At 39.2% G+C, this 21265-nt stretch overlaps 1 protein-coding gene across 4 annotated transcripts in view; it reads right to left on the bottom strand.

Moving 5' to 3' along the window:
- Nucleotides 1-6017: 6017 nt before the first annotated feature.
- Nucleotides 6018-21265, bottom strand: part of LOC106060865 (protein O-mannosyl-transferase TMTC3-like) — a 162037-nt gene continuing 146789 nt past the window's right edge. For 3 of the 4 annotated variants that reach the window (XM_056033756.1, XM_056033754.1, XM_056033753.1), the window contains exons 22-23: nt 7554-7729; nt 6372-6551 (exon numbers count right to left, since the gene is read on the bottom strand). In XM_056033756.1, coding sequence (XP_055889731.1) covers nt 7568-7729 — 162 coding nt within the window. In that variant the 3' untranslated portion in view covers nt 6372-6551; nt 7554-7567. Of the gene's footprint in view, nt 6552-7553; nt 7730-21265 lie in introns of all 4 variants that reach the window. The other variant, XM_056033755.1, reaches the window with a different exon arrangement.

The raw sequence follows: 21265 nt of genomic DNA, 5'->3' as shown, positions 1-21265 counted from the left end.
TAATGATAGGGATTATGGTAGGAGAAATGATAGGTCCAGGGAACGTTGGAACAATGGTCGGGATAGTTATGAGGGCATAAATGAAAAATCCTGGGAAAATGAGAATAATGGTAGAGAAAGTTATGATAGGAGAAGCGATAGACCTAAAGCGGGTGATAGAAACCTTAGGGATGTTACATGTTTTAACTGTCAGGAAAAGGGACACATGGCATACCAGTGTAAGAAATGCACAGGGTAACAGTGGCACTAATGACAGGGGAGTTAATCAGGGAAACCGTAGACAGGAGAGGGATAATCGGCCACCGGATAGAGTTAATTTTGTAAGGAACATCCAAGACAGGGATCGTGATAGTGGACATAGTGAACCAGATGAAGAAATTAACTACGTTGATTGTGGGGAAGATAGATTTAAATTATATCCGGGCATGATAAATAATAAACAGATAAATGTGATCCGGGACACAGCTAGCAGTACACTCGCAGTTCGAGGGGGATTAGTGAAATCTAAGGATTATTTAGGCTATACCAAATCAGTCAGATTGGCAGACGGGCAGTTAAGAGGTTCGAAGCATGCAAAGTGTTCCTTCGATCTCCATTATACACAGGGTATTGTGAAGGGGTAGCCATGCCAAGGTTATCGAGAGATGTTTTACTTGGAAATGTAGCAAGTGTCAGAGCCGATACTGACAAACAGGTTAGAAGTTGGAAAAGCAGGTATGACAACATGAGGCGAAACAAACCTGACATAAACATGGGCACATCGCTAAAGACTGTTGGAGTAGGGCAGAACAGTCTGAACAGAAGATTGCGAGTTCGGATAGGAGGCACAGGTCTGTATCCGACAAGGATGATAGAAGAGATGACTGTGGTAGTGGTAATCGCAAGTCATACAGAGGTAGAAGGCCGCACGCGGGCTATAGTGGTGTAAGAAGAGATGTTAACTCCAGGGGGGGGGGCGGTAGGGGCGATCCCCCCCCCCCACTCGGCCGACCGGGGGGGGGGCGGACGAAATATAGTATAGAATTCACACAATTTGTGTGCGAATTTATTACTTATGTTAATAATATATACTAATTATTTATATTTCAACCTATTTTTAGATTATTTCGCCCCCCCCTTTTTAGTATTTTGGCCGATTTGGTAGGGTCGGGAGGGGCGATGGCATCAATCCGCCCCCCCCCCCCAACCATAAACTTTCGAGTGGGGGGGGGCGGTCCTATTTATTTGTAGAAATCACAGCTTGCTAACAGAATCAATTAAATATCTATATGATTAAAACTTGTTATTGGTATTTTAACCGGTCTTTATATTATGTCGTTCACCTGTTGGCCGATTGGAAGGGGAAGAGCGAATACCTCCACCGCCCTTCCTATCTAAACCCTTTGAGTGGGGGGGGGCGGTCCTGCTTTTATGGAGAAATCATAGTATGTGAACAAAATTAGTCGAATATCGGACAAATCAATACTTTTTCTTTTTGTATTATAGTAAGAAATTACAAAATTAAAAAAATCTGTCACTAATATAATTTATATATGCTATAAAGTAAATTCTTATATCGAGTCGCCCAACCCCTATTCTTTAATGCAAAATGCAATCAATAGCAGAAATTATAAAAAGGAGCGAAAATTAATAGTTTTCATTTTACCGCCCTTGCCCTTTCCAGACAGAGTTTGTGTAATTTGACATGAATTTATCATAACTATTTTAAGAAAGACTTTGCTTTGGAAAAGTTATAATTCAAACGAAATTTTTCAATACAACAGTCACGGTTGAGATGAGTTCAAAAGCCAGATAATCTTTTCCTGGTCGACTTTTTCCAACCTTTACTCTATCTCATATTTTTCTAGTTAAATAAATTTAGGACTATACCTCACAATGTATGCTAGAATTTTATTGAATATTATTAATCGAATATTTTTTTTTCGGCGGCGATCCTCAAAACCTTAATCTAAATATGTGGGGAATCTAATCTTTTCAAAGAACAAATCGGTTTTATTTGCAATGTATTAAGGGATTATAAATTCATATTAGAATATTTTTCTCATTATTCAAAAGGCACTTTATAATAGAATGAATAATGAGCTGTAGGGCACGAAAATGCGTTACTGCAGTGAAGAATGCCAGAAAAGGCTTTTAGCGTCGAGGCTTCGCCCCGAACCTCACTGATAAATAATAAGCTGTAGATGTCAGGAGAATGCGTTTCTGCAGTGAGAAATGCAAGAAAACGCTTTTGGCGTCGGGGCCGAACACCACTAATAAGTAATGAGCTGCAGATGTCAGGAGAAGGCGTTTCAGCCGTGAAAAATGCAAGAAAACGCTTTTGGCGTCGAGGCTTCGCCCCGAACCCCACTGATAAATAATGAGCTGTAGATGTCAGAAGAATGCGTTTCTGCATAGAAAAATGCAAGAAAACGCTTTTGGGCGCCGGGGCTTAGCCCCGAACCCCACTGAAAAAGCTTACAGCGCTCTCCCAGACCCCCAAGCTTGCAAGAGAAAGACTGTTTTTTTTTCTGTTTTTTTTCGCCGAAGATTGAGAAACAGTCTTATTTTATTCTCATATATCGAATATATATATATATATATATATATATATATATATATATATATATATATATATATATATATATATATATATATATATATAATATACATATATGCTGTACGCACGTTTATGCATAGGGTTAGGGTTTACTGGGCGTTAAGGTTAGGGTTTAGAAAAAAATCGCCCCCCCCCCACTCCAAAGTTCTGGATCCGCCAGTGAGCTAGACACACCTCTAGTGTCTGCGGTCACCTATGGCACATCACATTGGACAGTATCACTTAGTGACACTTGAGGGAAATATGTATTCAGAGAAACTTGATTGTTGACACAGGAAGAGAAGTTGAAATCGCAATCAAGACTCAAGTTGTGTTGTTTTTTTATGTTTCCCTACATTTTGGCCCTTGCACATTGTAAGACTAAGACAGTAGATTAAAAAATTGACAGGCATTTTTTTAGCGGGAAGGGGAGGAGTTGTTATGACATGATTAGGAATTTGTTTCGGGAATAGGGTAAAGTTTTACTTAGCGACGATGACGTAAAGTTGGTTAAAAAAAAACAAGAACGCTCTAAGTGACGCTAAAAAGAAGACGCTTCGTGTAGAGCAGTAGAATAGATATACGGATTTACGGACATAGCTTACATCGGACGATTCCCTTCGTGATGATTAAATATATTTGTAGAACAACATCAGCGCCGACTACATATTTGATTGTTTCGGCCTTTCGCCAGTGTTACTGAAGTAGTTTGAGTTCAGTGTTACTTCCAGTCAGACTTAGATCTACACTAGTTATATTTCAAAGAATCAACACCGTGCTTAAGCCTTAACACAATCGTGTTTGAAAATTAACCAATCAAATTGACACTAAAATAAAATTAGAATATTTGAAGTAAGAGACGATATTTTATTTTCTAATAAGGACCTTTTAAAATGTATACCGTTTTTGCGAGAGGGATCAGAAACAATATCAACAAAATACTCTTTGAAGAGGACATTTCAAAGATCTCCGCTAAAGTGATTCTTCGCAAATTTTTTGTGTCAGAATAATGGTAGAAATTCTCTTGACTGTTGTACATCTTTATGGGGACGATTTTTATGCAACAACAACAAAATCCGTGGCAAGATATCTTACTTAATATAACAGGGAGGAGAGGTGTTGATTACCCCTAGTGCACCTAGTGCCAGTGAAACACAAATAAATTTAACAAATTGATGAGGCGTAATGAATAAAAAGTATATACAATGAAGGCAACATAGTTATTATTATTTTTACAAAGTTTACTCACTCTGTCTGTTTTATTCCACCAAAAGTTAAGTCTGCATGAAACGTTATTTCTCTGACACCCAAGCTGACATTTTGCACAATTATTTCTTTTACCTGACAACAGAAGAATCAATTTAAAAAATTAACAAATTAGTTAATTGGATATTTCTCTGTGCTCCAATAATTATAATAAATTATTTTGTTTGGTATCTCAAACAAGGGAGAGAAATAGTACCAGGTACTTGACTGAAGTGGTGTAAGCTGAATTAGTCCCCTTTCCAAGGGAAAGAAATAATACTTGAAGTGGTTGTATGAGTTTTTGGATCCCCTTTTCTTGTACTTCTATATCTTCTATGTTGTCTATTTGGTTCAAATTATGTCTTCGTCTCCTGGGGCTGAGAATATTTATATAGTTTGTTATCATTATGTGTTAAGTTATCTTCTCCTTTTAATGGTGCTATCCCTTTTGTTTCCATTTTCGTAGACCTAATGTATGACCATAAGTTTTTGTTGTTATCCATATTTTACATTGTTTATGTACCGAATCCACCCTGCAGCTGTCTGCTTGCTTTTTGGGTTATGTGTTTAATTTTAATATATTTTTTATAAACTCTTTCTGCCTTAATTTCTTTAAATTTTCTATTTTTTCTTTTATAAAATTTAATGTTGAGCAGAGAAAAGGTCCTCTCTCGCGCGCCTCCTGACCTGCTCACATAGGTTTTCCGTCTGTTTGCAAAGCTTCTTTAATCTATTGTTAAACCAGCATTTATTTATTTAGTTTAATGTGTATTCTGTTGGTAAATGATTTTCTAGAATTTTTAAAGATAGTTTTTAATGAAATTCCAGAAGTCATCGAATGTTTGATGAAAGTTTAATGCAGCTTGCTGTAGATACTGCGATTATAAGGGAGGTTGCATTTGTTCCAGAGTAAGATTTTTCTTTTGGTTTTTATATTGGCTACTGCTTTTATCTGACTGTATATTTTAATAATATCATGGTCTGATAGACCTGGGATAATATCATAATCTACTACTAATCCAGGCCTGTTGGTTAAGAAGAGATCTAATGTGTTGTTTAATCTAGTTGGTTTTTTAATGATTTGATCTAATTTGTGTAAAGTTTCTATGAAAAGCTCATTTATGTTCTTAAGTTTTGGTGTTTATCTATGGTTAGGGTTTTCAAATTTATATCAGGTAGGTTGAATTCTCGCATAATCCAAAAAAAAAAAAAAGAGCATTTTTTTTTCTTTAAGTGTAGTTAACTGACTGCATAGCTCTTGCATGTACTCTAAAATGCGTATCAAAAGGGATGCTGAGGTGATGTTTATTTTACAAAATGTTGATTCTATATTTTTTGAGTTAGGTAAGGTAATTTCTTCTGCTATATGGGTGTTTTTTTTATTGCTAAAAGATGATTATGATTATCCGTCCTACCTTTTCATAATTTCATAATCACTATTGAAAATTTCTGCATTAAAAATTTCAGGATGTAGCCAAGTTTCTGTCACTGCAATTATGTGTGGTTTCTCACATTCTAATAAGATTTCTAAGCCTGCCGATTCGTTCCTAATGCTTTGAAAATGTATTACTAAGGTTTTAAGGTACTGCATTAGTAGGTTTGTTTAATGAGGTTGTTTTATTGGTTTTAGCAGATTTAACAGGAGTGGATCGGTCTAGTGGTTGTTGAGTTTGTTTTGGGATGGTGTTTAGGATGTTGTATGGATTAGAAGTGTCTGAATCAAAGGAGTCAAGCAGTCCTAATGCATAATACACAGGTGTATGGAGACATGATGCATGGTACCATTCATCGAAGATGTCACATTGAATGGATTTCTGTTTCATGGTGCACACTTTTTTTTTTACAGATGTTGCATCTTTCTTTAGATCTAGGTCCTTCTGTTAATTGAGAACTTCCATTTGTGATGGGTAATTAGTGTTATGGATGTGTATATAAGATTATTTTTGAAGTTGCATTGATCTTTAGTGTGTTGATTAATAATTATAGATTGTCATCTGAGGCTTTTTACAGATTTAATTACATGACTGAGATCCAAACTAATTGATACAATAATACTTTGTTTTTTTTAAGTATTTTTTTTAAATTTTGCTTTTTATCAAATTATAATACTCAAATATTGACTAAATATAGGCATATATTTTTACTATGAACTGAAAATGACATATTTTACCATAGAAACCAACATACAATATAGTTTATTTAGAAATAGTTTATTTAGAAGCAACAAAAAAAAATGACATACAGATACAAAAAATGCACCATCTATAAACAAATTTGCTTGGGTCAATATAAATTTTGAATCTGAAACATTAGAGTTGCTAAGATTTAAAAAAACATAAAAAATGCGAGGACATGTAATCCATCTTAGTGACATAAACATGTTGATATGGCTTAAATGTTTTGCTTTGAGGTCAGACTACTGATGCAACAAAACTATTCATATATATTTATTTATTGGCTTATTAAAAAAAAATGATATGAAAAGCAATTTTAAAAAAATGTACATGAAATACAAAGATTTTAATATTTATTGTGATATATTGTGAGATATGTTAATATTGAAATAGTAACTTAAAAAAACATGAATGATTTATCATCTGGTATTAGTTTTATCAGATGGAGGACTAACTTGATTACTTAATTTGTTTTTTTCATCTTTTAAATTTTCAAAAGGCTGATTCATTGGTTGCTGTCCATATTTTTTATCAGCTGTCATTCTGCTTCTGACCTAGAGTAGAAAAAAAGCAAAGAAATATGAAGAGACAAATTCAATTAATACAATAGAATATTGGGGGTAAATGTTAATGTGACATAGTGTAATTTTAATTTAATTAATTGAATATTTAATTAGAGATGGCAATGCTTAATTTAGGGCACAGGTTCCCAAAATTTGTTTTTCAATTTTCGGTAGACCCCCTGCTTGCATTTGTCAAACTTCAAATGTGTATTTATTTTCTCATTGATTTCTAAGTCGTGTATATTTATTAAGGAATATTAAATTTAAAATTTAGCTTTAAAAATTTAATATTTTATACATAAATTTATCAAACAAAATGCCTATTAGTGGGCGGGCTGCTTTGATAATAACATTTCAAAATTGGGCTTCATTTTGTTAGGTTTAATATTTTAATTTCTCGGTTAGTGATTTCCTGTTATTTGCATTATCATTAGAAGATTGTCAACCTCCATGAAACCTTTTTTTCCACTAAATATGAAGATGGAATCACAGTTAAAAACTTCGTGATGATAAGTGTCATGTATCAATTTAACTAAACCAAAGTCTAGTTTAAATAGCCAAGTGTCAAATTGGAGGTTAGAAAAACGCGAGTGCACAGATTTTTCATAGAGATAGGACGTATTTTAGTTTGAGTTAGAGCTTGCAGTGACAAGTTTTGTATTTTATTAGATCTAGTATTAATCTGAATATATTTTATTGAGCTTTGAAAGAAGTTATTCATCTGATACAGTTTTATTTCTGTCCATATAAAGTGATTCTTGGTTGACGAATTAAAGTTCTGTATTTCAATTAAAAGGATCTTCGTTTATAGAATCTCTAAGATAGCATTTAGATCTAGATATACACATCTATAGAATCCTGGGCATCACAGTTACAAGATTTCAGCGCCCCTGACGAATTTCGGCAAAGATCAACAACGAGTTCAACTAACAAGAGAGAAACTTACAAACAGTGACATCAGGCTCTTTAACTGTAATAATAAATATTAGGTACCAGTATTTGTGGCGCTAGAAGGCAGATATCCATTTTTTAAATAGCTCTTTAAGCTCTTCATCAGTATTAATTTTGAACAGTTCTTGTAATTTTCCATCCGTCTTTCCTATATTATCATCATAGGGATTGATAATTCTTTGAGCTATTACCGTATTCAGAATATCCCCAAACCTTAGCTGAAAATTGAAACAGAAGGCATTTAAATACTCAACACAAGTCAAAACATCAGCTTCATAGAAATTTGGAAATATTCGCCCAGTCCAATCTTTAGCTTTATTAGTTAAATTCTCACAAGAATTAATATGCTCAGATTATGGACCTCTTTATAAAATTTTGGCATCACCATACAGCTGCAAGTTAAATCTAAATTTCTGAAACAAGTCTGTTCAATAGATTATGATTTCTGCTTGATTACGGTACTATTGTTTTTAAATTAGATCTTACTCATCCAAGTAGTCCTACTCCAAAACAGTGTTAAAAAGAGACAAAAATATTGTCAAACAAAGACTTTCGTTAAACATCTTGTGAAAGAGCAAATGATATAACTTCTTGGCAAAGTTCTTCATGGTTTTCTTGATTTATAATAAAACAAACATATACCAATAAAATGTTTCATTACCAGGCAAGGTTAACTCGTCCAAATTAATAGAGAGATAAGTAGTAAACAGCTTTTAATGAAAAACTAATTTCACCAATACGGTTTTTAACTGTGTTGCTGCTTGCATGAATTTGTTTTATTATATCAGATACAGGTTTGTGTAAAACAGTTTTTGTCTTTAGTTTGCGATTTTTACGAAATTTACTTTAAGTAGAGATATTGTACAGCGCTCGCAAACCTCTTCTCTTTGTGATGTTGAAGGTTTTTGTTCTCTGTGTGTTAATTCTGAACTCCATCATTGAGTGGTTGAAACTAGTTCAAATCTTTATGTATTTTATCAGCGTAGAAGACGGAAAGAAAACTTAATAGATCGCCAGCGGACAACGGCGTTGTCTGCACGAGATGCGGAAAGATATGCAGGGTCGCAACTGAGTTAGCGTAGTGAAACACTGCACTTATCCTTAATCTTCGGAATCAAAGACATTGCTTATTACTTTCCTCTCACATGATCCTCCAGCTTGGTTTCTTAGCGTCTTTACTTTGTTGCATAATAGACACATAGGCAATGAAGATAGGAATGAAGCCAAATTTCAAATAATCAACACTGTACTGTCTACATTACTTTCTGGATTCAACCATGTTTCACATAGACACAGTTATTTAAATACGATGTTAACATTTACAAATTTAAAAATTCATTCGAATATCTGGGTTGAAATTCAAATGATTAACTAGAGTATAAATCAATGTGTGTATGAGTTAATTTCGTAAATAAGAAATGAATTATAAAAACTCGACTGCTTATATGAGAACCACTATCGTACACCCCCATTTACATCTCAGACCCCCAATTTATTTTTTCACTCTCGTAAACCCTTTGGAAGTCGTCGCAGACCCCTAGGGTTTCTATAGACTACTTTGGGAATCCCTGGTCTAGGAGATTCTTTCAAAGAACTATAGAGAAGCGTACATTTAAGGTTTAGGAAACAGACACAAAGAAGACATACAATAATGCAATGGAGAAAAAATGAGTTTAAATAAATAAATGATTTAATGAATGAAAAAGTTAAAAAGGGCGACAGATAACAATAGTGGGGAAATTAAAGTAATATATATGTATAATAATAATAAGAAATATACCTATTATGATTGTAATAGTTGGTACGTATTTATTTTGACCGGAAACTTTTTTTTGTCCTTTAATGCTAGGCCCGTACTGAAATGCCCCCCCCCCCCAGTTTTCTGGCCTCTAAAGTTTTGAGGTTCCCTTCTTCTTCTTCTTTTTTTTTGTTGTTGTTACTCATGATTTTTTTTTTATTTTCCAATGTAATCCCACCCATCCTCCCAACTCCACACACTTTTTGGTACTTGCATTTTTGGTGGGACGGCCCTCAGTTGTAAGCGTAAAGGAAAAAAAAAAGTTCCTTTATTTTATGTCCCCCAAGGGCCCCAACACTTCCCCAAACACCGCACTGCATTTTCTTTTTGGCCAGTGAGTTATAGAAAATGGATGAATTCTTTAAGCTATCCTCTTCCCATTTGAAAGAAAAACGCTTATTTGCATTTCGGTCCAATGTTTACACATGAATTTTTGTTTTATTTCGTCAGTTATAGATAGAGACGAACATTATTTTTCTCGTAAGCTTCGGGCTTGAGTGGCTCTTGACTAGGAGAAAAAAATGTGCATCTAACCTCTACTATATATGTAGAATGTAAAAAGCTAAAAAGTGTGTGTTGAATCAATCGGATAGTTAAAAGTGTGAAAGAGGGTGTGTGTGCTGTTGTGTGTGTGTGTGTGTGTGTTACGGTGGTGAAAAAAGCAACATATTAAATGTTGAATAGATAAGTTGAAGAAAAGTCAGAGATTTTACGTATTATTAGGGGTTTTGTTTTGTTGGCGGGAGAGGGGGGATGATAAATAAAAGTGATAATAAAACTTTAGTAGTAGCTAGAAACCAAACATGCTAATGCACTTGTAATTCTCAGACCTACATCTCTCTATTATTATTATTTTATTTTATTTTTTTGCTTCACAAATTTTGGTTTTAATTTCCTTAAAATTTTCAAAATGTCACATGCTGATAAGATGGGTGCAAAAACATAATGTGTGTGTGCTTAAGAACAAAAAATAATGGTTGTAATTGCATTGTAACTATAAACGACATTATTACCACTGTAAATATAACTCTGGAATAAGCTAAACAATAAGACCTACTAAGAATTTCCACCATGGGAACTAAGCTATTTTCTTTCTTTAATATACAGCATTGAAAATATATAACAAACAAGATTAAAAATAGAGTTTATATTATCACACAAACTCAGAGGCGGCCACCTACAAAAGAAATATTCCGAATGACGTCTAAGGAAAAAAAATCACTACATTGCACGGCCTAATAAAAACAAGGCTACAAAGACAGTTTGTCCGGAAACACAAACTCAAAATCGGCCCCCGAAGTGGTCCACCCAAGCAGGTAAAAAGGCAGGTTTCAATATTTTCAGAAAGAATATCCGAATGAAATTCTATCAAAGGCAAAGGACAGAGAGGAATGGAGAAAGACGGTTGACAGATCTTGTGCGGTGTTCCAACGGTCCACCATAGGCTACAACTGGATAGCAGAAGGTGACAGAACTTAACTTAAATTAGCAATACAATTGTAAAAAAAATATTATTTTTTTTGACAAAACTCCTGAAAACGTTTGCATAAATGTGTTTTATTATGGTGAATAGTTATCTCCCTTACTAAATACTATTACTAGTGAATAGTTGTAAAATTGGTATATTTTTATGAAAAAAAAAAAACTGCTAGCATAGTTGATTGAAAATATTAAATTTTTCGATTACAGTCGTTGCATCATTATGTTGGATGTTCAATATCTTTTCTAGTTTACGAGATCTAAACGGGACGGACGACGGACAGACAGACTACACAAAACAAATAGCGGTTATTCCCCTTTTGGGGGTCGCAAAAAAAACAAAAACAGGTTCGATTTCTTATTGGTCTCACTTCTTACTATTCCAAAGTTATCCCTCGATTTAGTGAGATTAAGGCGGTGCTTCACCGACTTACTAACAAAAGGAAAATTGGAATAAGTTGTATGGAACGATGAGTGTCAAATAACAAAGTCTGACACAATGCGTTTTATTCTCAGAACAGACGCTTCCGCTCCCGGTATCGATGGGGTGCTATCTCAAGAGAGAGGGGGCGTACGAAGGCCGTCAAATTTGTTAGCCGAAAGTTAACCGCACGGGAGACACGATGTTCCACTGTGGAACGTCGGCAAATAGGCCCTCTATCTCAGTAATGTCCATTTTGTATTAGAAACCAATCAACGGGCATTACAATATCTAAACAAAGGTAGTTATAAAAATTCGAAGCTAACTCGCTGTGCCCTTTTACTACAAGAATTTAAGCTTAGCGTTTCACACATTCCGGGAAGTTAAAACATCATTTCAAACTATCTAAGAAGAAATGTTAAATAAAAACAAGAAAATATAAATCTATATGTTATCTATAAAGTCGATGATTTTTATTTACATGCTGAGCTGGAAAATCTCAAAGATATTTAACTACTATAAAATGTTCTTATTAAGACTTGGACATTGACATCCACACATTTTTTCTTTACATATTCAATGCACATTGTCAGGGGCAGGTATGGCGAGAGTGATTGTGTTATTTCTTGGTACTATTTAAGTATGAAAGAGTCATATCCCTGTGTTTATTTCCCCCAGACATGAATGTGAACAGTATACACGTGATATTTTATGAATGTGAGTTTCCGTTGGTTGATAGAGTGGAATTGGTAGTCAGTTGTATTATGTTCCTGGACTGGTGTTGTGTATTAAATATACATTGAGGTTTATGTCATTATTTGTGCTCTATTGGATTATTAAGTATTAAAGTATCATTGTCATGTTCTTGGAATTCTGGAGTTGGAGTTAACTATATCTAGTAGTAATTGTTCCTAATTATATAACCATTATCAAGCCAAGAAACCCCCTATAGAGCCACAGGAACCAAGTCCAGACAAACATAAAGTGAACCCTGACACACATGTGTGCTCATATTATTTTTTTACAACGCTTATATCAACTCTGTCTGTATGGTTATAAGTGGACGTTATTTCTCCCACACCCAATTTCGGATCAAGCTGAATATGCGAAATATTATTTCTTTTACCTGACAGCACAAAAATCAATTTAAAAAATTAACCAATTAGTTAATTATTTATTGGTAATTAATTATTTTGTTTGGTATCTCGAACAAGGGAAAGAAATTTTACTTGACTGAAGTGGTGGTAGGCCTCAAGCTGAATTAGTCCCCTTTATAGGTCGCATCTTTAAAGTAAGTTTGAAACAAACGATAACTATACAATCTTCTATTAGCCCAGGGGCGCCCGCAGGATAATTTGCAGGGGGGTGCAAGTTGCGATCTATAGCTCAAAGTCGTATCTTTTACTTTCTTATTACGCAGATTATTAGAGAAAAGAAATAGTGCGCCCCCCCCCCCTTTTTTTTTTGGCCTGTGTAATATTGAGACCATTGTAAATGCTTGTTTCATAAAAATAAAAAAATAAAAAAACACACCAAACAAGCCAACAAACTATTTACTGTACACGTTGTTAAGCTTATCCGCGTGGACCGGCCTCCCTATGGCCGACAAAAAAACAAACTGCAAACAGATTGTGGCCACAGAAACTGTCAATATTGCATATTGTGCACCGTGCTCATATTCTTCTTCACGTTCCAGCTCTTGCGTCGTTTTAGGAACCCTAACAAAAAATCCGGTTTTGGAGCCCCGTAGGCAGATTTGACAATGCAAAAAAATAGATTGGCTAGATTTGTTGTTGTCGATTTGAGGCACATCGGCACAATTTAGGCCATGTCGTGCCTGCAGTCCCTTAAGGACTACTCTCTCTCTAAACAACAAGGGCCAGATTCTATACAGTAATATAATTAAAATTAGGGTCTATTCACAGTTAAAATAGTAAAGGTAGTAAAAATTTAAATATTTGGGAAAAATCTAATGTAAATAGTGCATGTTCACAAATTCAGAAATCAGATCTTCGTAGATAGCCCCACTTCCCGAATAAAGCCCAGTACCTTCCCAGGGTCGACATTATTAAATAGTGTTTTTAGATTAGTGGCTCTAAAATGTTTCGCCCTGACATCCTGGTATCTGGGGCAATCAACGAGGATATGTTCCACGGTGAGGCGAGAGTCACAGTACTCGCAAAGTGGGGGCTCCTCTCTCTTCAGTACAAAAGAGTGCGTGATGTAGGTGTGGCCAATCCTAAGTCTGGACATGGTTGTGCTACCACGCCTTGTCAGGCCCTTAGATGTGGGCCGCCACCTGACATCCGCCACAATCTGCCTGAGTTTACTGTGAGTCTCAGCCTCCCATCGGTTCTGCCACTCTCGATAGGTGGCAGAGGCAATACTTTGTCTCAGGTCCGAGTAGGGAATTTGGGTTCCTGACACCGCATGATTTAGGGCTCTCTTTGCTTCTCTGTCTGCGGCTTCGTTTCCCTCAATGCCAACATGGGAGGGGACCCAGATGAAGGTGACATCCCTACGGTCGGCTGTTATTAGGTCCAACAGCTTCAGGCTCTTATGTACCAATGGGATGTCAGTCTTCATCCGCCCCAAAGCTTGCAATGCAGATTTGGAGTCGGAGCAGATTATAAATTTACTCCTTTCTGATGCTTTTACGGCCATAAGTGCAAGCAATATTGCGTGCAATTCGGCCGTAAAGATGGAGCAGCCATCGGGGAGTCTACGGGAGATTGTTTTGTTCCGAGCAGGCACACGCGACCTTTCCCTCCATTTTGGATCCGTCTGTGTAGATGGTGCCGCAATCTCCGTAGCTCTCCTGCAGTTCCCTAAAGTGGACTTGTAGTATGCTTGGGTCTGTATTTTCTTTTTTGAAATTAAGGAGGGATAAATTTAATTTAGGTTTATTCATTAGCCAAGGAGGATTCTGAGGGGTTTCTATTTTAGAGATTTGGTCAATGGGTGGGCTTAAATTTTGGATGGGTTCTCTCATTCGAAGGCCCAACGGCTGTATGGCGTTAGGCCTTCGATTGTATAATTCTACCTCTGTGGGGTTAAATATGAAGTCAAAAGCAGGGTTCGTGGGGTTGGATTTTAGCTTGACTATATACTGCATTGCAAGCTTTTTCATTCTTATATCCATGGGGAGTTCTCCAGCCTCCACATGGAGACTTGGGATAGGTGATGTACGAAACGCGCCGAGTCAGAGACGCAGGGCAGCATTTTGTATTGGTTCCAGTATTTTTAGGTACGACTTCCTTGCTGCTCCATATATTATGGATCCGTAGTCTAGCTTGGATCGAATTAGACTCCGATAGAGCAGCAGCAAGGTATCTCTGTCAGCTCCCCAGTCCGTATGGCTGAGTACTCTTAGTATGTTTAATGACTTTTGGCATTTCTTCTTAAGTTCCTTAATGTGGGGGAGAAAATTAAATTTGGAATCTAAGGTGAGGCCTAAAAATTTTGTAGTTTTCACGACAGGGATCTTCTTTTTGTGTATAAATAGTTCAGGGTCTGGGTGGAGCCCCCTTAGATTACAAAAATGCATACTAACTGTTTTGGAGTCAGAGAATTTGAAACCATTATAGTTTGCCCAACCCTGAATTATGTTTAAACATAACTGTAATTTCCTTTCTAAGGTGTTCATGTTTTTCCCATAAGTAAGAATGACAAAGTCATCAACATACAAAGAGCACTCTATGCCAGGGGACAGCGCATTTATGATGCTATTTATTTTAATGTTGAACAGGGTGACTGACAGAATGCTGCCCTGGGGTACACCCATTTCCTGGTCATGAGTGTCAGAAGCGGAGTTGCCCACTCGGACCTGAAATTTTCGATCTTTCAGGAATTCCTCCACAAAACGGGGGAGGTGTCCCTTAAGCCCCATAAGCGCCAGGTCACGTAGAATGCCATGTTTCCAGGTTGTGTCATAGGCCTTTTCTATATCGAAGAATACAGCTACTAGATGTTCTCTTCTGAGTAATGCATTTCTAATATAAGCTTCCAGCCTTACCAGGTGGTCAGTTGTTGTCCGCCCCTGCCGGAATCCGCACTGGTAGTTTGAGATCACTTTATTCCTTTCCAGGTACCAGACCAGCCTACTGTTAATCATTCTTTCCATGGTTTTGCAGATGCAGCTTGTTAGTGCTATTGGTCGATAGTTAGCTGGGTCAGAGCCGTCTCTTCCCGGTTTAGGTATCGGTATAACTGTGGCTTTCCTCCAGCTGTTTGGGAAAGCGCCTGTTTGCCACACACAGTTATAGACCCCTAGTAGGACTGCCAATGAGGGTTCGGGAAGGTGCTTGAGGAACTGGTAATGGATTTCGTCTTCTCCAGGCGCTGTGTCATGTGACTTGTCCAGCGATTCCCTCAGTTCCTCAAGCGAGAACGGTTTGTTGTAGTCTTCATTGTTCTCTGACCTGAAATCAATGGGGTGTCTTTCCTCCCTGGTTTTGACTTTTTGGAACTCTGGCGTGTAGTGTGCAGTGGATGATTTTTCTGCTATTGAGGATGCAAGGCAGTCAGCTATTTCTCTGGGGGACGTGACAGTTCGTCCTTGGTTTTTCAAATGTCCTATTGCATTTGATTCTTTCCCTTTGATTCGCCTTACTGCCTTCCAAACCGCTCTAGCAGAAGTTTTGGCATCCAGACTGCCGACAAAACTTCTCCAGGAATTCCTTTTGGCTGACCGTATGGTTTGTCTAGCCTTTGCTCTAGCTATCCTGAATAGCTTTAGGTTTTCCTGGGAAGGATTCTTTATAAATGCAGCCAGTCGTTTTTTCCTATCACCAATAGCACTTTTGCAAGCTGTATCAAACCATGGTTTGCTAGGCCGTTTTGGATTTGCAGAGGTAAGGGGTACAACTTTCCTGGCTATACTTAGTAGCTTGCTAGCAAAGGTATCAGCTGGGTTCTGTTCATGGAGGATATTTTCTGTGATATCCTCAGAGCATCTTTTTTGGAATTGTTCCCAATCGGCCTTATTCAGTTTCCACCGCTGAGGTCGTCCCAATGAAGGGAGATTGTTAGTAATTATGATTGGGAAGTGATCACTTCCCCGTAGATCATTGCTAACTGACCATTTAAAATCGTCCAGAAGTCCGGGGACGCATACGGTGAGGTCAATGCATGTGAATGATCCAGTTCCTGGGTGCAAGTAGGTCGGTGATGCATCATTAAGTATGCATAAATCATGTTGGAGGAAGATATCCTCCAGCATACGACCTCTTGTGTCGGTATTGTTGGATCCCCACATGGTGTTATGGGCATTGAAATCCCCAAGGATTAAATAAGGCCGGGGGAGTTGTTTCAATAGGTCCTCCATGTCTGTTCGGTTTAATGGAGCGCCTGGTGGTAGATACAGGCTGCAGCAAGTGATAACCTTGTGAAGGGTTATCCTAGCTGCTACGGCCTGTAGTGTGGTCTGTAGTTCTACCCTCTCATGGGGAATGCTATCCTTCACAAGGATACAGACTCCACCTGATGCTCTCTCTGCATCCTCAACATTCTTGGTGTAAGCACGGTAGCTTCGGAAGCTGATGCAATCTTTTAGAAATGTTTCCTGTAAGCAGACAGCTACAGGAGTCTCAGAGTCCATCAGTAGCTGCATTTCCTCGTAATTGGCATTGAGGCCTCTACAATTCCACTGTACAATTCTGGAATCCATGGCTTATTCTAGATGACCTACTTGGAGCTATTTGGCCTTGGGAGGCCCCCGGAGGGGTTTCCCTTTATTCCAGTGACCTTGGTATTTTTATTCTTGGGTTTGGTTGGAGAGGAGGACAACCCCCTTTTGGGGGAAGTCTTTCTCTCTGGAGAGGGGAGATCCCTCTGGTTAGAGCGGAGGTTATTTCCTCCTCTCTCACCTCGGGCATCCTCTCCGCTTTGATTTCTCCCCTTAGGGAGTTGGTCAACCTCTAACTCAGTAGAGGTTGGGGTGTCTGGCTGGGTTCTCTGAGGAGAACCTGTGTCAGACATGATATCTCCGGGTTCTCCCGGAGTATTGGTTTTGACATGCTGCTCAGTCTCCATGCTCTCATCAGCGAGCACAGAGAACCTGTTCTTTAGCATGACAACAGGGCTTTCTTGTTTCTTCAGAGGTGTGTTCTTTGGCGGTGTTTTCTTCTGAGTTGGGGGAGGAGGAGGGGGTGGTGGGGTCAATGTGTCCGTCTGTGTGGCTATGGATCTTCCTTTCTTAGCAACAGCCTGGGCGTAGGTCTTTGTCAAACCGAATTGGCCCTTGGGTAGGGCCAGTACAGCCGATTTCGACTGGCTAAAGGTACATCCGTTTCTTGCCTTGTACTCCTGCACGGCAACCTCCTGTTTCCACACAGGGCAGTCCTTGGAGTAGGCTGAGTGGCCAGCTTGACAGTTTGGGCATTTGAACTGGGCTGTGCAGCCCTTGTCCTCATGACCCTCTTCAGCACATCTGGCACACACAGTGTTCCTCTTACAGACTGCCGCGCCGTGTCCATAACCCTGGCACTTGAAGCACCTCATGGGGTTAGGTATGTAGGGCCTCACTGGAACTCGTAGGTATCCTGCCTTCACATACTCTGGCGGTGTCCTAGTTCCGAATGTGAGGATAATAGTGGCGGTTTTGACCTCCTCACCCTCCCTGCGCCTGGTAATGCGCCGGGCATGGGTGACTCCTTCAATGCCCTCCACTATTTCCTTCTCGGAACATTCCAGTAGGTCCCTAGAGCTGATTACACCTCTGCTGGTGTTCAGACTCTTGTGTGGCATGACTTCCACTTGGAGATCACAGAGTCTTCTGCATCTTAAAAGCCCATCAGAGTGTGTCTTGCTGTCTACTTCTACAAGGAGTTCCATTGTTTTGTGTAGCTTAGACACACTCTTGGGCTCTCCCACTACTGACTTGAGTCCCTTATAGATAATAAAAGGGCTCAACTTGGTCAGGCTTTTTCCCTCCTCTGTGCATCTAACCACCAGAAATGATGGCCAGGTGGCACAGCTTTTTGGGACCTCCTCTTTTTTATCGTGAATTCGTCGTTTCTTGCCCAGACATAGGTCTGGGGCAAGTAGTTTTGTGTGTGTTTTTTTGTCCATATATATTTTGGTTAATTCGGCACCTGTGCTCCCCACCCGCCATCGAGTCCAACAAGGGGACGGGCCATTCGGATGTCCAGAATGAGCCCGCCAGGGCTACACAGGTGCTATACTCAGTCAGCTGCTACATCGGACATGTGTCCGATACAGCAGCTCCCTGATTGACCCTCCAGCCACCGCCCTCCAGCATAGGTCGACGACCTATGCTGGTAGCTCGGCATGACCAGCCGGTTGACCCAGAGCGGGCCATCTGGGTCTCAGGTCTAGGGGAACTTGGAGCCAAAGTATTGTGTTGTTGTGGTTTATCCTCAGATAGCCACCACTCAAACACCAGGATCTCTTAATCCCCCCTTACCCGTCGCAGTCCACGGCAAACGGACTGGTCTAGGACGTAGTGAGAATTTAAAGTTAAGGAGACAGTGTGATGATCAATGAAGGCAGACTTAGGAAAAGAGGAGGCAGACACAATGATAGAAAAGAAGTAGGGCACTTTTGAGCTCCAAAAGTGCTAAGGAAAGAGGAGCGCAGTTTAACGTCATGTCTCGGGACGTAGATTGGCTAGAATTCGCAACTCAGAATCCAGGGGGGTACAAGTCCTACGGGCGCCCATGCGTGAGCCATGAGTTCGAATTCAGGTCTTTCCTCCTTTAAAAAAAAATGCTTTAAAAAGGGGATTACGTTAAAATTCACCCAAATGTCACTTTCTCCCCCCCCCCCCCCACCAACCCCATTTTCTCAACTGGTCCAGACAAGTGACAGGATCATAGCGTTTTGAGAAAGCTAAAAGTATGAAATTGCGCTAAACAAAACAATTGGCTTCACACAACATAAAACAACGCTATGGCACCCCTGTAATAATGCAGTGGGTACCGAGTCACTTATGTGTGACTGGCAACACAATTGCAGATTCTTTGGCCCACCAGCGAGGGCAAATTCCACCAACTGAACAGGCTGTAAGCTTTTATCAAGCCCTGGCTATAATACAAAAAACAGAAATGGAAAAGTGGTTTGAGTGCAGGAACAAGTCCCAAAAAGCCCGTAGAGTCTGGGAGCGCATGAGGCGCCCTGACCGCACTTCCCCGTATTGGAGGCTGTCCAGGCCTGAGCAAGCTATTATAGCACAGTGCAGGACAGGCCATTGTCCTCTTGGCTCATATTTCTCATGGCTATGGCCAAATTTCGTTTCACGGTGCCCCCGCTGCGGGGAGGAAGAGGAAAACGTGCCTCATATTCTGTTTGACTGCCCCAGACTTGCTGATCTCCGTCTCGACAGGTCAGGGAAACCCAAAATTCTCGACCAGTATGGCGACATTTAAGCACTACGCAAGACAGCAGGGTTTCTGTCCAGGGCTTTTGCAAGAGAGGATTTGAGCCTCTCAAGCCCTCACTCTAATGGAGTTTGATGATGATGATGATGATGATATTCTTCTTTACGTTCCAGCTCTTGCGTCGTTTAAGGAACCCTAACAAAAAATCTGGTTTTGGAGCCCCGTAGGCAGATTTGACGATGCAAAAAAATAGATTGGCTAGAATTCGCAACTCAGAATCCAAGGGGGTACAAGTCCTCGACCTTGAGACCCCCATCCTACGGGCGCCCATGCGTGAGCCATGAGTTCGAATTCAGGTCTTTCCTCCTTTAAAAAAAATGCTTTAAAAAGGGATTACGTTAAAATTCATCCAAATGTCACTTTCTTTCTCCCTCCACCACCCCCATTTTCTCAACTGGTCCAGACAAGTGACATGATCATAGCGTTTTGAGAAAGCTAAAAGCATGAAATTGCGCTAAACAAAACAATTGGCAAAAAAAATATAATCGCACAGATTTATTATGGTTAGACTAGATCTATTAAAATTTAATTACATGACCGATCAAAACTAATTGATACAAGTCAATCGCAACAAGCTTAGCTTGAGAACTAGCACAGGGCCGATAAAAAAAAATCACATTGATATATTTTGTTCTTTTGTCTACAGAAAAGACCCCCCCCCTTCGCCAGCCCAACCCAGCCTTATTCCAAGTGGAGCTCCACCGTGGTGTCATGTCAAATCTCTTTAAGCCATGCATCTAATAACTAAGAGCGAGGGGAGAAGTTCACCTAATGCATCCCCTCTCTTCTCTCCTAAATTTTGTTGTTCTTGCCCTAAATGTGTTTTGATGTTTCCTTTTCTTTTACCGGTATATGTAGGCCCTATTTTATTCATAATTGACCATTTCATGTTTTTCGTTGTTGATAATTTTCATAGATGTCAGCATTACGTTATCATTAGTACGCTTTTACTATTTCATCATTGGCCTCCATCAGTCCTAGAACGACTATGGTTCTTCTTGAACATTTTTTAATGTGACTGTGGAGCCCTATTTCGGAGAGATACTCCCGTCCAATTATATTGCAGGCCAAGATGGCTTTCGTTTTGGTGGAAGAGGAACCGGCCATTTTTCGTATGGCACGCTTTTCTTCAAGAGCTGAGGCCCACGTTTTCTCGCTGTCCATAGCTTTCTTGGTCACTGTCTCTCTCAAACTAGTGCGGTCTAGGGCTATGTCTTCCCAATGGTCAGTACCAATGTTCACTGTTTTTAAATCCCGTTTTATTACATTCACGTAACGGAGGTGGGGTGACCAGTTTTTCTTGAGCCAGATCGCAAGTTTCCTCCATCCGGAGGACATGTCCGAGCCAGCGCAGGCGGCGTTGCCTGAGGACTGTAAAGATGCTGGGAAGGCCCGTTCGCGCGAGGATCTTAGTATTGCACACTCTCTCTTGCCATGTGATTTTCAAGGCAGCGCAAGTGGAATGAGTTTAGTTTTCTCTCTTGCTTTCGTAGGTAGTCCACGACTCAATGCAGTACAGTAGCGTACTAAGAAGGCATTTTGGTCGCTGTAGTGAGATTCTGGTTTTCCCAAACTCTTGGTCAGAGTCTAGGGAAGGTCGATGCGGCCTTCCTTATGCGTATTTTTTTATCTCGTCTTCTAGAGACAGGTCATCTTG

This window comes from Biomphalaria glabrata, chromosome 6, assembly GCF_947242115.1.
Source record: "Biomphalaria glabrata chromosome 6, xgBioGlab47.1, whole genome shotgun sequence".
Lineage (NCBI taxonomy): Eukaryota > Metazoa > Mollusca > Gastropoda > Planorbidae > Biomphalaria > Biomphalaria glabrata.
The sequence above is the reverse complement of the archived record's forward strand: the minus strand, read 5'-3'. Positions and strand labels throughout refer to the sequence as shown.